Source organism: Gorilla gorilla, chromosome 12, assembly GCF_029281585.2.
Source record: "Gorilla gorilla gorilla isolate KB3781 chromosome 12, NHGRI_mGorGor1-v2.1_pri, whole genome shotgun sequence".
Taxonomy (NCBI): domain Eukaryota; kingdom Metazoa; phylum Chordata; class Mammalia; order Primates; family Hominidae; genus Gorilla; species Gorilla gorilla.
The window spans coordinates 36,949,686-36,967,681 of record NC_073236.2 but is presented as its reverse complement, the minus strand read 5'-3'; the positions used below and the strand labels follow the sequence as shown (position 1 = coordinate 36,967,681).

Here is a 17,996-nt window from a genome sequence, read left to right as displayed (position 1 = left end):
AGTGGGAAATAACTAGGACGGTACATTAATTAAATATTAATTTTAAATCCTAAACTTTGGCATTATTTAATGGCAGCTTCCAAAATATCTCGCGTACTGTTTACCTTCTGAAGAAAAATCACTGCTTGTAGCCCAGAATATAATCAGGTGTAGAGATTCTCTGGGAGATCTTTTCTGTCTTCTTTTTGAGTTGCTTAGACTAGTTTGTTTAGGACGATTTGGTTTTGAAGTCCTCCATACACAGAGGCAGTTAGAGGTATTACTATTTATCACCTTTTCAGATTACATATTCCTTTCCCTCCCCAGAGATAGCCACTCTCCTGACTTCTAAGATAGCCACTTCCTTGATTTTCCTTAATGTTTCACATCATTGTATGTGAACATGCACATTACAGTTTGGCTTGTTTTTGAACTTCGTGTAAATGGAATTGTACTAAGTATTCATTTACATCTTGCTTCTTTACTCAACTTTTTTTTAAGATTAATCTTTATTGTTGCTCGCAGTATTTAGTTTGCTGATTGTTTCCCAAAATATTTATCCACTTATTTTTATTATATAAAATACTCTCTCAGAATTATTCATAAATCTTGTATGGTTTTCCACATCCTTCTGTTAGTGAGGCTGTTCCTTTCTACTTCAATGTCTATAAGTCTACACTTTTGGAGACAATATTTTTAAAAAGAAAAACCCACCTCAACTGTAGTAAGCTTTTGTGGAACCAGATTTCAGAATTCCATTGAAGTACTCCAGTATTTTCCATTCTATCAAAAAATTCAGTAATTTGTTGAATACATATTATGTGCTTCATATTTTGCTCAACACCGATGATACTTTTTATTATATAATCTTAGCTCCAGTTTCACTGAAAAATTAAAATTCAACCAGACAGAAACTTCCTCAGATTTCCATGACACTTATCTTTTTTTTTGAGACATGATCTCACTGTCGCTCAGGCTGGAGTGCAATGGTGCGATCATGACTCACTGCAGCCTTGACCTCCCGGGCTCAAGTGATTCTCCTATCTCAGCCTCCCAAGTAGCTGGGACCACAGGTGGATGCCACTATGCCTGGCTAATTTATTTTTTAATTTCTGTAGATACAGGAACTCACTATGTTGTCCAGGCTGGTCTCAAATTCCTGGGCTCAAGTGATCCTCTGGCCTTGGCCTCCCAAAGTGTTGGGATTATTGGGATTACAAGTGTCTAAATCTTCACCTGTCCTTGCTTCACACACCTTTCTTGTGTCGGGGCAATACGTCTTTATCTGGGTTTCCTCTTATTACCTCAGCTGTCTTTCTCCATCAATTAACATTAACTCATGCCTTAGGAATCTTCATTGTTTCCATACTGTAGGGATTCTTCACCTGGAGTCCAAGGACCTTATAGAGTCTTAAATCCCCTGAAATTGTTTGTAAAGGTGTATTTGCATTTTTCTGAGGAGAGGATGCAGAACTTTTAATTCTGAAAGAGGATCCTTATGTAAAGAGAATTAAGGAACAAGTTTTTCTCTTCCCATAATGACGTTTCCACAACCTTGGTCGTCTTCCACCTTTGTTCTACCTCTCTTCCTCTCACAATCATGCTTCCTAAAAGAAGTTTACATTTTCCATTTCTTTTTCTTTACTATTCATTCATTAGTCCCCTTCAGACTTGTTTTCACCCACCATTGAAACTGATTTGTTTGAATCATTAAATTTTCTTATTTTGAAAATGTTTTATTGCGTTTCACCTTTGTGCTGGGCACTTTTAAGGCATTAGGGATAAAACAGAGACAAGACAAAAGCCTGGAGCTCTTGAATTTTATATTCTAGTATGGGGAGATAGCAAACAAGTCAGCAAATAAATGATATAATTTCAAGTAGTGATAAGTGCAGATAGCTTATCACTTATTTGAGAGAGTGAGTAGGAGAGAGGCTACTTTAGGTAAGAAGTCAGGGAAGACTCTCTGACATTTCAGCCAAAGAGCTGAGGGTGAGAAGATAGCCATGTGAAAGGCTGGGTAGAAAGTGTTCCTGAGAGAGGAAAAGCAAGAGCAGAGGACCTGAAGTCAAATGTTACTGGCAAATATCTTAGTCCATTCAGGCTGCTATAATGAAATAACATATAAGCAACAGAAATTTAATTCTTACAGTTCTGGAGACTGGGAATTCTAAGATCCAAGTTGCCAGCAGAATCAATGTCTGAGGTTTTTGGTTCATAGATGGTACCTTCAGACTGTGTCCTCATATGTTAGAAGGGGCAAGGGAGCTCTCTGGGGCCTATTATATACAGGCAACTCATCGTGGCTGTACCTTTTTTTTTTTTTTTGACATGGAGTCTCACTCTGTTGCCCAGGCTGGAGTGCAGTGACACGATCTCGGCTCACTGCAATAAATCCCTTCTAATTTATTAGCAAATGTTGTTGGTTCTGCCTTCAAATATATATCCTAAATCCATCCACTTCTCTATATTTTTGTTACCACCTCCCTGGTCCAAGTCACCATCATCTCCCACCTAAAATACTGCAACCATTCCCTGCTATCTTTCTGCTTCCACTGTTGCTCCCTACAACCTATTGTCCACATTGATATCATATCAATCACTTCAAAATAATGAGATCCTGTGGGAGGGGAGAAGGGAGAGGGAAAAAAAAATGAAAAAGAAAATTACAATAAGATGATCCTGGCTCAAAAATACACCAATGTCTTCCCACTGCAATTAAAAATAAAATCCAAACTTTGTAAGGCCTTACATGATTTGGCCCTTGTCTTCACTTACAAGATCTAGTACTCTCTTCTTTGTTCGCCCAATAGCTTTTTCTTTCTGTTCCTCTAATGTGTGGCTTCAGTCTGAATGTCTGTGCCCTCACAAAATTTTTAGGTTGAAATTCTAACCCCTAAGGTGATCACATTAAGAGGCGGAGTCTTGGCCGGGTGCAGTGGCTCACGCCTGTAATCCCAACAGTTTGGGAGGCTGAGGCGGGTGGATCATGAGGTCAGGAGTTTAACACCAGCCTGGCCAAGATGGTGAAACCCCGTCTCTACTAAAAATACAAAGTTAGCTGGGCATGGTGGCAGGCGCCTGTAATCCCAGCTACTTGGGAGGCTGAGGCAGGGAATTGCTTGAACCTGGGAGGTGGAGGTTCCAGTGAGCCGATATCATGCCACTGCACTCCAGCCTGGGTGACAGAGCATGACTGTCTCAAAAAAAAAAAAGGAAGTCTGTTTTAGACACGTTAAAGTAGCCATGGCTGTGGACATCCCATAAAAGTAATATAATGCATTAAGTGCTCCAGAAGGGATATGTTCATAGTTCTTTTGGAATGAAGAGTAGATCCTAAGTCTTTTTTGAAGAAGCAGAAGTCAGAAATACTTTTTTTGTAGCTTCTTTCTCAGTGTTACCTTAGCATCTATGTGCATTACTCTGATGTAGCAGTAATCATGCTGTGCTGTAATTTCTGATGTATTTGTTCTGGACTTTCCTAGATTCATTTAGGGTTGAAATTGTAAGATTCTATTTGTTTTACATCTTTTTATCCCCAGAAACATATTTCTGGTTCATTCTTATTCTAGCTATTTATAAGTTTACTTATAAAGTGAATACATGTGACTGCTACAGTCTGAAAGCATGAACTAAAACAGTGATAGTAGGGATGGAAGAAATGTAACTGAGATAATTTTTAGTGAAAAGAGCAGCAGGACTTGATAGCCAATTAAATAAGTTGACTCACTGAGAGGAATTAGTAATAATAGTAAATAATATATATAGTGCTTATCATGTGCCAGGCACTATTCTAAGTGCTAAAGTTAAAACGCATATTAATTCATTTACTCCTCACACAACTCTATGATGCAGATCCTTTTGTTTTTTTTTTTTGGTACGAAGTCTCGCTCTTGTCCCCCAGGCTGGAGTGCAATGGTGCAATCTCGGCTCACTGCAACCTCCACCTCTCAGGTTCAAGTGATTCTCCTGCCTCAGCCTCCCAAGTAGCTGGGATTATAGGTGCCTGCCACCACACCCAGCTAATTTGTGTATTTTTAGTAGAGATGGGTTTTCACCATGTTGGCCAGGTGGGTCTCAAACTCCTGACCTCAGGTGATCCGCCCGCCTCAGCCTCCCAAAGTGCTGGGATTACAGGCGTGAGCCACTGCACCCAGCCAATGCAGATACTCTTATTATCATCCCTATTTTATAAATGAGGAAGCTATAGTCAGAGAAGTAACCAGGTCGCCCAAGATCACACAGCTAAGATGTGGCAGAACTAGGATAATGAATGTAGGCAGGCTGATACCGAAATACATGATGTTAAGCACTCTGCTGTGTGACTTCCTAATTGAGAATAAAAGTTCTTCCTTATTTTAGACTTCACATTGAAAAAAATAAAGAATAAATTAAAAATAATTTTTTAGTGGCTGGCAAGATGGCCAAATAGGAACTGTTCTATTCTGTCTGCAGCTCCCAGTGAGATGAATGCAGAAGGCAGGTGATTTCTGCATTTCCAAATGAGTGTAAACAAAGCTGGTGGGAAGTTCGAACTGGGTGGAGCCCACCACAGCTTGGCTAAGCTGCTGTAGCCAGACTGCCTCTCTAGATTCCTCCTCTCTGGGCAGGGCATCTCTGAAAGAAAGGCAGCAGCCCCAGTCAGGGGCTTATAGATAAAACTCCTATCTCCCTGGGACAGAGCACCTGGGGGAAGGGGTGGCTGTGGGTGCAGCTTCAGCAGACTTGAATGTTCCTGCCTGCTGGCTCCGAAGAGAGCAGCAGAGTGCCCAAGCTCTGCTAAGGGACAGACTGCTGCCTCAAGTGGGTCCCTGACCCCCATGCCTCCTGACTGGGAGACATCTCCCAGCAGGGGTCAACAGACATCTCATATAGGAGAGCCCTGGCTGGCATCTGGTGGGTGCCCCTCTGGGACGAAGCTTTCAGAGGAAGAAACAGGCAGCAATCTTTGCTGTTCTGCAGCTTCTGCTGTTTGCTGGTGGTACTCAGGCAAACAGGGTTTGGAGTGGACCTCCAGCAAACTCCAGCAGACCTGCAGCAGAGGGGCCTGACTGTTAGAAGGAAAACTAACAAAAGGAATAGCATCAATATCAACAAAAACGACGTCCACACAGAAACCCCAGAAACCCCATCTGCAGGTCACCAACATCAAACACCAAAGGTAGATAAATCCATGAAGATGAGGAAAAACCAGCACAAAAAGGCTGAACGCCTCTTCTCCTCTAAAGGATTACAACTGCTCGCCAGCAAGGGAGCAAAACTGGACAGAGAATGAGTTTGACAAATTGACAGAAGTAGGCTTCAGAAGGTGGGTAATAACAAGCTCCTCTGAGCTATAGGAGCATGTTCTAACCCAATGCAAGGAAGCTAAGAACCTTTAAAAAGGTTAGAGGAATTGCTAACTAGAATAACCAGTTTAGAGAAGAACATAAATGACCTGTTGGAGCTGAAAAACACAGCGTGAGAACTTGGTGAAGCATACACAAGTATCAATAGCTGAATCAATCAAGTGGAAGAAAGGCTATGAGATTGAAGATCAGCTTAATGAAATAAAGCATGAAGACAAGATTAGAGAAAAAAGGATGAGAAGAAACGAACAAAGCCTCCAAGAAATATGGGACTATGTGAAAAGACCAGACCTACCTTTGATTGGTGTACCCTGAAAGTGACAAGGAGAATGGAACCAAGTTGGAAAACACTCTTCAGGATATTATCGAGGAGGACTTCCCCAACCAAGCAAGGCAGGCCAACATTCCAAGTCAGGAAATACAGAGAACACCACAAAGATACTCCTCGAGAAGAGCAACCCCAAGACACATAATCGTCAGATTCACCAAGGCTGAAATGAAAGAGAAAATGTTAAGGGCAGGCAGAGAGAAAGGTTGGGTTACCCACAAAGGGAAGCCTATCAGACTAACAGTGGGTCTCTCTGCAGAAACCCTACAAGCCAGAAGAGAGTGGGGGTCAGTATTCAACATTCTTAAAGAAAAGAATTTTCAACCCAGAATTTCATATCCAGCCAAACTAAGCTTCATAAACAAAGGAGAAATAAAATCTTTTACAGATAAGCAAATGCTGAGATATTTTGTCACCACCAGACCTGGCTTACAAGAGCTCCTGAAGGAAGCACTAAACATGGAAATGAAAAATGTACCAGCCACTGCAAAAACATACCAAATTGTAAAGACCATCAACGCTATGAAGAAACTGCATCAACTAATGGGCAGAATAACCAGCTAGCATCATAATGACAGGATCAAATTCAAACATAACAATATTAACCTTAAATGTAAATGGGCTAAATGCCCCAACTAAAAGACACAGACTGGCAAATTGGATAAAGAGTCAAGACCCATTGTTGTATTGTATTCAGGAGACCCATCTCATATGCAAAGACACACATAGGCTCAAAATAAAGGGATGGAGGAGTATTTACCAAGCAAATGGAAAGCAAAAAAAAGCAGGGGTTGCAGTTCTAGTCTCTGATAAAACAGACTTTAAACCAACAAAGATCAAAACAAGACAAAGAAGGGCATTACATAATGGTTAAGGGATCAATGCAACAAGAAGAGCTAATTATCCTAAATATATATGCACCCAATACAGGGCACCCTCATTCATAAAGCAAGTTCTTAGAGACCTACAAAGAGACTTAGACTCCTACAGAATAATAGTGGGAGACTTTAACACCCCACTGGCAATATTAGATCAACTAGACAGAAAATTAACAAGGATATTCAGGACTTGAACTCAGCACTGGACCAAATGGACCTAATAGACATCTACAGAACTCTCTTCCCCAACTCAACAGAATATACATTCTTCTCAGCAACACATCACACTTATTCTAAAATTGACCACATAATTGAAGTAAAACACTCCCCAGCAAATGCAAAAGAATGGAAATGATAACAGTCTCGCAGACCACAGTGCAATCAAATTAGAACTCAGGATTAAGAAACTCACTCAAAATCACGCAACTATATGGAAACTGCTCCTGAATGATAATGGGTACATAACGAAATTAAGGCAGAATTAAGTTCTTTGAAACCAATGAGAACAAAGACACAACATGCCAGAATCTCTGGGACACAGCTAAAGCAGTGTGTAGAGGGAAATTTATAGCACTGAATGCCCACAGGAGAAAGTAGGAAAGATCTAAAATCAACACCCTAACATCATAATTAAAAGAACTAGAGAAGCAAGAGCAAACAAATTCAAAAGCTAGCAGAAGATAAGAAGTAACTAAGATCAGAGCAGAACTGAAGGAGATAGAGACACGAAAAGCCCTTCAAAAAATCAGTGAATCCAGGAGCTGGTTTTTTGAAAAGATAAACAAAATAGACCGCTAGCCAGACTAATAAGAATCAAATAGACACAATAAAAAATGATAAAGGAGATATTACCACTGATCCCGTAGAAATACAAACTACCATCAGAGAATACTATAAACATCTCTACACAAATAAACTAGAAAATCTAGAAGAAATGGACAAATTCCTGGACACATATACCCTTCCAGGACTAAACCAGGAAGAAGTTGAATCCCTGAATAGACCAATAACAAGTTCTGAAATTGAGGCAGTAATTAATAGCCTACCAACCAAAAAAAAAGCCCAGGATTAGATGGATTCATAGCTGAATTCTACCAGAGGTACAAAGAGGAGCTGGTACCATTCCTTCTGAAACTATTCCAAACAATAGAAAAAAGAGGGAATCCTCCCTAACTCATTTTATGAGTCCAGCATCATCCTGATACCAAAACCTGGCAGGGAAACAACAACAACAAAAAATTTCAGGCCAATATTTCTGATGAACATTGATGTGAAAATCCTCAGTAAAATACTGGCAAACCAAATCCAGCAGCACATCAAAAAGCTTATTCACCATGATCAAGTCGGCTTCATCCCTGGGATGAAGTTGTATGGTTCAACATATGCAAATCAATAAACATAATCCATCACATAAACAGAACCAATGACAAAAACCACATGATTATCTCAATAGATGGAGAAAAGGCCTTCGATAAAATTCAACTCCCCTTCGTGCTAAAAACTCTCAGTAAACTAGGTATCGATGGAATGTATCTCAAAATAATAAGAGCTATTTATGAGAAACCTGTAGCCAATATCATACTGAATGGACAAAACCTGGAAGCATTCCCTTTGAAAACCAGCACAAGACAAGGATGCCCTCTCTCACCACTCCTATTCAATATAGTATTGGAAGTTCTGGCCAGGGCAATCAGGCAAGAGAAAGAAATAAGGGGTATTCAAATAGGAAGAGAGGAGTCAAATTGTCTCTGTTTGCAGATGACATGATTGTATATTTAGAAAACCCCACTGTCTTAGCCCAAAATCTCCTTAAGCTGATAAGCAACTTCAGCAGAGTCTCAGGATACAAAATCAATGTGCAGAAATCAGAAGCATTCCTATACACCAGTAATAGACAAACAGCCAAATCATGAGTGACCTCCCATTCACAATTGCTACAAAGATAATAACATACCTAGGAATACAACTTACAAGTGATGGGAAGGACCTCTTCAAGGAGAACTACAAACCACTGCTCAGAGAAATAAGAGAGGACACAAACAAATGGAAAAACATTCCATGCTCATGGATCAGAAGAATCAATATTGTGAAAATGGCCATACTGCCCACAGTATTTTATAGATTCAATGCTGTCCCCATCTACTTTCTTCACAAAATTAGAAAAAACTTCTTTAAATTTCACATGGAACCAAAAAAGACCCCATATAGCCAAGACAATCCTAAGCAAAAAGAACAAAGCTGGAGGGATCATGCTACCTGACTTCAAACTATACTACAAGGCTACAGTAATCAAAACAGCATGGTACTGGTACCAAAACAGATATATACCAATATATATATACCAATGGAACAGAACAGAGGCCTCAGAAATAATGCCACACATCTACAACCATCTGATCTTTGACAAACCTGACAAAAACAAGCAATGGGGAAAGGATTCTCTATTTCATAAATCATGTTGGGAAAACTGGCTAGCCATATGCAGAAAACTGAAACTAGAGCCCTTCCTTACACCTTATACAAAAATTAACTCAAGATGTATTAAAGACTTAAACATAAAACATAAGACCATAACAACTCTAGAAGAAAACCTAGGCAATACCATTTAGGATGTAGGCATGGGCAAAGACTTCATGACTAAAACACCAAAAGCAATGGCAACAAAAGCCGAAATTGACCAGTGGATCTAATTAAACTAAAGAGCTTCTGTACAGCAAAAGAAACTATCATCAGAGTGAACAGGAAACACAGAATGGGAGAAAATATTTGCAATCTACCCATCTGACAAAAGGTTAATATTCAGAATATATAAGGAACTTAAACAAATTTACAAGAAAAAAACAGACGACCCCATCAAAAAGTGGGCAAAGGATATGAACAGACACTTCTCAGAAGAAGACATTTATGCAGCGAACAAACATGAAAAAAAGCTCATCATTGGTCATTAGAGAAATGCAAATCAAAACCACAATGAGATAACATCTCATACCAGTTTGAATGGCGATCATTAAAAAGTCGGGAAACAGCAGATGCTGGAGAAGTTGTGGAGAAATAGGAATGCTTTTACACTGTTGGTGGGAGTGTAAATTAGTTCAACTAATTTGTGGAAGACAGTGTGGCGATTCCTCAGGGATCTAGAATCAGAAATACCATTTGACACAGCAATCCCATTACTGGGTATATACCCAAAGGATTATAAGTCACTCTAAAGACATATTCACATGTATGTTTATTGCAGCACTGTTCATAATAGTAAAGACTTGGAACCAACCTAAATGCCCACCAATGATAGACTAGATAAAGAAAATGTGGCACATATACACCATGGATACTGTGCAGCCATTAAAAAGGATGAGTTCATGTCCTTTGCAGGGACATGGATGAAGCTGGAAACCATCATTCTCAGCAAACTAACACAAGAACAGAAAACCAAACACAGCATGTTCTTACTCATAAGTGGGAGTTAAACAGTGAGAACTCATGGACACAGGGAGGGGAACATCATATACCAGGGCCCGTCGGGGAGTGGGGGCCTAGGGGAAGGATAGCATAAAAAAGAAAAAATAATTTTTTTTAAGAAGGAACATTGTTTCACTTGCCTTCTCTGAGAACAGTACAGGAGCACTAGTTCCATTCTAATGATGAGATTGCAGCAAGGTTGAGGATATTTATGTGGCCTGAGGTAGAGAAGCTGGCAGACCAGGCATGGGAATTTCAGATACACTAATGTGTCTTTCCTCTAGTGATATTGCCCCCAAAGCTGGTGGAGGGAGGATAGCAATTCCAGCATGATTGGTTAGGATTGTCAGGTGGACTTGTGGTCTCTTGCTATTTTTAATTCCTAGCTGGGCCTGATAGGTAATTTTGCAAAAGCCCCACTTTATTCGGTTTACCAAAGAGGAGGAAGAAAGTTTAGTTTTGTGTGCTTTATCACACTGCTTCATTATCAACCTCAACAAATTTTTTGACACTTTTTATTACGTAAATAACTCTGTGCAGGTTAATGGGGATAGAGTTTTTGGACATTGCTTGTTCTTAAGAGTCTAATAAATGTGTGAGGAAGACATCCAGAAAAATTTAGAACATAAATTCTTCTATAATCTATATATAAATATCAATTAAGAGATGATCATTATGCAGTGGAGAAGACAGAGAAAACCTGGAGGATATGGCATTCCAGCTGAGCCTTAGAAATGTCTTAAGTTAAATGGAGAAAAAAGTGAGGGCAAGGCTCATTGAACAGATGATAAAATACTTTTGAATATATGTATTAAGAATGTGTTGGCTGGGTGCAGTGGCTCATGCCTGTAATCCCAGGGAGACCTAGGCGGGAGGATCTCTTGAGCCCAGGAGTTCAAGACCAGCCAGGGCAGCATAGGGAGACCCTGACTCTACAAAATTTAAAACAATTAGCCAATTGTGGTGGCACATGCCTGTGTTCCCAGCTATTTGGGAGGCTAGGGTGAGAAGATTGCTTGGGCCTGGGGTTCGAGGCTGCAGTGAGCTGTGATCATGCCAACCTGGGTGACAGAGTGAGACCCTTAAGTGTTGCATAGTTTGTCTTTCATAGAGGGATTCTTGGAGGTATCAAGTAGGAGGTAAATTTGGAGAAGTAGGAAGGGACAAAATTACAGAAGTACTCTGAATATAGGATGGGTTTAGACTTAAATAGGTCCTTGCTGTTCAAATAAATCAGAAATTACAGCACAGCATGATTCAACATGTGGTCTCTGTACCAACCAAATAGGGATCTCCAAGCAGCTTTATAGAAATGTCAAATCTCAGCCTGTAAATAAGAATCTGCATTCACACAACATTCCCAGATGATTCTTAAATTCAATAAAAATTGAACAGTACTGCTCTAGTGAGGAGTCGTTTCATTCTGTTATTCTAAATCATGTTTATAACTAGCAATACATTTTTCAACAGAAACCATGTAAGAAATGGTAGTTAGGAGTTCAGTCCAGCCCCTGGGGGTTTAAATGCTTCATAATTGGAAATATTCTGTGAGATCTAATGTTGAGGTTCCAGGTGGGGCAGTAACTGTTGCAATGAAGAAGAGTTGTGTCTTGTTTAGAGAAGAGAAAAAAGGGAAATAAATCTGCCGGCCTGTCTAAGTGCTGGGTTACACAGAGTGCATCATAAGGTCAGTGACTGGGGAGATCCTGATTCTGTAATTCCCTAGGTAGGATTTTGGAGAACAGCAGCTGTGTTTTGAGGAAAGATCTAAGATGCTCATAACAAATTCTTTTTTAACACAATGGTAGCCTTGATTCAAGGAAAGAAAAATTGTTTTCCTAAGTTACACAATCTCTAAGATATGTTGTCAAGTAAAATAGCGTGATGCAGAATAGTATGTATAGTATGCTAAAGTGAAAAATCTCTAACATTTGTTATTTTGCATAAGTGTACATATATATAGCTGTAGTATAAATTTCTAGAAATGAAATTATTTGAACAGAAGCTATGTGCATTTGTCATGTTGATAGATTTTATACCGTTGTTCTCCACAAATATTGTATCAGTTTACACTCCCACCGGTGATATATAAGGACGCTATATCCATGTTACTGATCTTTGCCATGTGATGGTTAAAAGGGGGTATCTCAGTGTTGTTTTAATTTGTGTCACTAAAGGTTGAGATTGAACATCTTAATATTTAGGAGCCGTTTCTGTAAATGTTCACATTCTTTGCCAATTTTTCTATTAGAGTATTTTTTAATCTTTTTTATTTCTAGGGATTATTTCTATATTCAGGAAATTCACTCTTTGTGATATTAATTGCAAACCTTTTTTCTTGTATAGAGTAGCAACAGCAAACGTAGCTCGGTAATAGCTATTTTGGACAACACAAGCCTAGAGGTAGACTCTTTAATTTGCTACTGATTCATATTTCTGTAGAACCATGATTACCAAAAGGATAGTGTAGGGAATGTCTTTGAAAAGCATGTTCAGTACCATTTGGACAACACACAGAAAAAGTTTTATAAATTTTAAGAAGGTAAAGTTTGATGAAATCCTCTTAGCTGGTGGGAAATGGTTAAAAAAAATCTAAGAATATTATCAATTTTCAAAATGTATTGATGTGAGAAATCACAGAGCTGTTTTAAACTGAATGCCTCTGTATTATTTCCCATTCTTTGTACTAGGTTACCACCAAAGAATATGATTTTGGTCTAGGGGCTCCAGTTTCTGAAGCTGAAAACTACCAGAATACTCTCCAGCTAGAACAAGAAGTGAGAAACCAAGATAGATTCATCTCGACACTGAAATTACAGGTTGCGTTTAGTTAACAACATATTCTCCTGACTTAATTTGGGGTGGGAGCCTATTTTGAAACAAGAAGATAGGGAATAAATAACTACTAATTCAGAGCTCATTTAAATGTTATGGGTCTAAAATCATTCAATTTTTATTTTAACCATTTTGATAAACATAGAGTCAGAGTCAGTGAGTGCAAACTACATGTCAAGTGTTGTGTCAGATGTTTTCAGGTGTACAGTTTTTACTTAATCATCCCCAACTTGCGAAAAAGTGATGCCATTTCCATTTATAGATGTGGAAGCTGAAGTTCTAAGAGGTTAAATAATTATGACACTTGAGTAACAAGTGACAGAACTACGATTTCTCCAAACTCCCGTGTTAGCCGGAATTTGAACTCAATTCTCTGAACTCCAAGTTCAGTATTGTTCCTGTTCTCCTGATGCTTGACATGTAATATAGCTATTAATAAAGGCTATTAAAAGAGATTTCTTTTTCCAGGAAGATAGAGTAGACTTACTTTTTTTTATTCCTCCTGCTAAGTACAGCTAAAAACTCTGAACATTATGTATAAAAGAATTTAAGACTTTGAAAGGTGGAGAGGAGAAGGAACATTGGCTAAGGATCTCAAGACACAAAGAACAACATGTTTGTTCCTGGGTTTCTTTTTCTCTGTATGTCCCAGACAGCTGCTAGAAAAACTGGCAACTGGAAATAACAATAGGCACAAAAGAAAGACCGAAGAAAAGGACCAGGAAAGGAGCAGCCTATCAAGGCAGACAACTTTTAAGACAGTAACTATCCACTCCAAGCAAATACCACAGAAAAAACTACAGCCCCATTCCTGCCAGCTCAGGCCAAGTAAAGAGCCTACACTTTCCACGCTTGCCAGACTATAACAAGGAGCCCCACTTGTGCCTCACCTACATTCTTTCTCTACCCACTCCTCCCACACCAGGGTGATATCAGAGAAGGCTAAGTAGGAAACTAGGACTTTTATCCTCACCAGGGGATAAGGAGGCCCTGAACCCCGTGATGTCAGCAGAGACAACATGAGGAGCCAAGCCATCTACTCCTACTTTATAGTAAGAGGCACTCCTTCTTGCTGTGGTGGAGACCTGAACTTCTACCACCTATCAGCAGTAAAGGCCACCCATCCATGGTGTCAGTAGGGTACACGTGGGGAACAGTAATGAGGCACCTCTGGGATTCTTCCCAGGCTGGTGGTAATGGCAGAGGCCTAGTGGGGAGCCTGAACTCCCACTCTTGCCTAGCAGTATCTAGGAACACCACCCTTTCCAGATATCAACAGATGCCAAGTAGAGGAACTGGACTTCTACTTTGATCTAGCAGAAATAAGGCAATGTCCGTTCTTTTTAGTTGGAGCATTGTCACAGGAGGCCTGCTAAAACATAAGATCCAGAGTCTTTTAATGCTAGGTCTCAATTTTTAAAAAAGGCATTGTAATCCAAAGAATCAGGAAGATTTGAGAAAAGACAAGAGAAGCCAACACTGAAATGGAACGGATGTTACAATTATCTGGCAAGGACTTTAAAGCAGTCATATAAATGCTTCAGCAAGCAATTATGAACATGCTGGAAACGAATGAAGAAAAGTTGTCTCAGGAAAAAATAAGAGATATAAAGAAGAACCAAATGGACATTTTGGAACTAAAAAATAAAGTAACTGGTCCACACAAAAATCAGCCTATGAATGTTTATAGCAGTATTATTATAATTGCCAAAAACTTGGAAGCAACCAAGATATCTTTCAATAGATGAATGGATAAGCAAACTGTTGTACACCTATACAGTGGAATAGTATTCAGTGTATTTTAAAAATTAGCTACGTAGCCATGAAAAGACACAAAGTGAACCTTGAAAGCATGTTACAAAGCTGAAAAGGCTACGAAATGTATGATTCCAACTATATGGAGATGATAAAACTATAGAAACCATAAAAAGAGCAGTAGTTGCCAGGAATTGGAGGGAGAGGGGATGAATAGGTGGAGCACAGGATTTTTAGGGGAGTGAAACTTCTGTATGATATACTAATAGTGGATACATGTCATCCTATGTGTGTCAAAACTCACAGAATGAATAACTCCAAGAGTGAACCCTAAGGTAAATTATAGATACTAGTTATTAATAATGTAACAGTAGGCCGGGTGCAGTGGCTCACATCTGTAATCCCAGCACTTTGGGAGGCCGAGGCGGGCGGATCATGAGGTCAGGAGATCGAGACCATCCTGGCTAACACGGTGAAACCCCGTCTCTACTAAAAATAGAAAAAAATTAGCCGGGCATGGTGGTAGGTGCCTGTAGTCCCAGCTACTCAGGAGGCCGAGGCAGGAGAATTGTGTGAACCCGGGAGGCAGAGGTTGCAGTGAGCCAAGATCATGCCGCTGCACTCCAGCCTGGGCGACAGACCGAGATTCTGTCTCAAAAAAATATATATATATAATGTAACAATATTATTTCATCAATTGTAACAAATATACCACATTAATACAAAATGTAAATAATAGAGGAAACTGTGTTGAGGAAGAGAGAGAGGAGTGTGTGGGAACTCTTTGTACTTCCTAATCAATTTTTTGTAAACCTGAAACTACTCCAAAAACTTAGTCTGTTAACTACATGAGAGAAAATATTTCCAAATTACATATCTGAAAAGGGCTTAATATCTAGAATATACAAAGGACTCCTACAATTAGCCCCTTTCCCCCCAGAAAAATCTAATTCAAAAATGGGCAAAGGACTTGAACAGACATTTCTCCAAAGAAGATATACAAATGTCAATAAATACATGAAAAAGATGCTCAACATCATCAACCATTAAAGAAATGCAAATCAAAACCATGAGATACCACTTCATACCCATTAGGATGGTTGTTATAATGGAAAATAACAAGTGTTGGTGAGGATGTGAAGAAATTGGAACACTTGCGTTGCTGATGGGAATGTAAAATGGAGCCACCATGGTGAAAATCATTTGATGGTTTCTCAAAATTTTAAAGACAGACTAATAATATGATCCAGCTATTCCACTCCTAAAGAGTTGAAAACACGGACTCCAGTAGATACGTATATACAAATGCTCATAGCAGCATTATTCACAGTAGCCAAGAGGTAGAAAAAACCCAAATGTCAACAAATGAATGGATAAACAAAATATGGCATGTGCTTACAATGGAATATAACTCAGATTCAAAAAGGAATCACATTCTGATACATGCTGCAAAATGAATGAACCTCAAAAACATTATACTAAGTACAATAAGCCAGACATAGGAAGACAAATAATGCTTGATTCCACCTCTGCCTAGAATAGGCAAATTATGGAGATAGAATTGTTGTTTAATGGGTACAGAGTTTTTTGGGGGAGAGAAATAAAAAAATTCTGGAAATAGGTAGTGGTGATGGTTGTACAACATTGTGAATATACTTAATGCCACTGATTTATATACTTTAAAAATGTTAAAATGAAAATTATGTATATATATTTTGTGACAATAAAACAAGCTTTAAAAATAAAGTAACTGAAAATAAAAGCTCAATGTTCTCAATAGAATGGAGGAGAGGAATGAATCAGTGAACACAAGACTAGAAAAATAATTACCTAATGTGAACGTCAGAGAGAAAATAGATGGAAAAAAATTTGAATAGAGCCTCAGAGACAGGTAAAACTATGTTCGACAAAAAAATGAAAGAAGGTGGTGCTAAAAAAATTTGAAGAGATAATGGCTGAATTTCCCCACAAATTTGACACAAAGACATAAAACAGATGAAAGAAGGTGACAGAATACCTAACAGGAGTCACCCAAAGAAATGCATGCCAAGACACTAAAAAAATCCTGAAAGTAACCAGAGAGAAACCATGCATTATCTATAGAAGAACACCAATTCAAGTGACAGCAGATATTTTTCATCTGAAAAATTGGAGGTAAGAAGGAAGTGGCACAACATTTTTCAAGTGCTAGAAAAAAGCAAACCTGTCAACTCAGAATTTTATATCCAGAGAAAGTATCCTTGAAGGTTGAGGGAAAGTAAAGACATTCTCAGATAAAGAAAAATTAAGATAATTTGTGCCAGCAGAGCTACCCTAAAAGAATAGCTAAAAGTATTTCTCTAACCAGAAAGGAAGTGATAAAAGAAGTAATCTTGGAGCAGTAGGAAGGAAGAACGATATATAGAGCAAAAAATATGGGTAAATGAAATAGAATTTCTTTCTTTCTTTTTTTTTTTTGGAGACAGGGTCTTGCTCTGTCATCCAGGCTGTAGTGCAGTGGCATCATCTCTGCTTACTGCAGCCTTGGCCTCCTGGGCTCAAGCAATCCTCCTACCTCAGCCGTTCAAGTAATTGGGACTGCAGGCATGCACCACCATGCCTGGCTGATTTTTTTTTTTTTTTTTTTTTTTTTTTTTTTGGTAGAGATGGAGTTTTGCCATGTTTCCCAGGCTTGTCTTGAACTCCCATTCTTAAGTGATCCACTGCCTCAGCCTCCCAAAGTCCTGGGATTACAGATGTGAGCCACTACTCCGAGCCAATTTTTTTTTTAAATTTTACAAAATTGTATTTAACTGTCGAATGTGGTTTTAAATGCATGTACAGGAAATATTTAAGACAATTATTTTATTAATAGGGGAGAGTAAAGGGAGCTAACAGGAGGTAAGGTTTCTGTACTTTCACTTGAACTGTTAAAATGTAGGCTATGATAAGTTCTGTATATATAATGTAATGCCTAGAACAACTGGTAGAAAAAGATCAAACAAGAGTTACACTCAGAAACACTATAAATAAATCAACGTAGAATTCTAAAAAATGTTGAGATAATCCACAGGAAGGCACCAAAAACAAAACTCTTCATGATTTCAACACTTATAACTACAGTAATCAAGACTGTGATATTGGTGAGGGATAGATACATACATGAATGGTACAGAACAGAGAATCTAGAGATAGTCCTATACAAGAACAGCCAAACGATTTTTTGACAGAGATGCAGATGCAGTTCAGTGGAAGATAGTCTTTTCAACAAGTGGTGTTGGAGCATTTAGATATAGGGAAAACAGTTACCCTCCACTTAAATCTCACACTTCATAAAAAATTAAATGGACCATAGATGTAAATGTAAAACATAAAACTATGAGACTTTTAGGAGGTAACATAGGAGAAAATTTGCAGGAAGTTAGGCTTGTATGG

General features: G+C 38.7%; 1 protein-coding gene across 13 annotated transcripts in view; it reads left to right on the top strand.

The window, feature by feature from the left end:
- The window catches only part of TSGA10 (testis specific 10), a 164,006-nt gene that overhangs the window by 14,995 nt on the left and 131,015 nt on the right, over positions 1-17,996 (top strand). For 9 of the 13 annotated variants that reach the window (XM_063695603.1, XM_063695604.1, XM_063695605.1 and 6 more), the window contains exon 2: positions 12,683-12,811. The exons of the other annotated variants lie outside the window; for them this stretch is intronic. Coding sequence is in view for 2 of the 9 variants with exons in the window: in XM_063695600.1 (XP_063551670.1) it covers positions 12,683-12,811 (129 nt within the window). In the remaining 7 variants the exon portion in view is untranslated. The remainder of the gene's footprint in view (positions 1-12,682; positions 12,812-17,996) is intronic. 13 annotated transcript variants of the gene reach the window in all.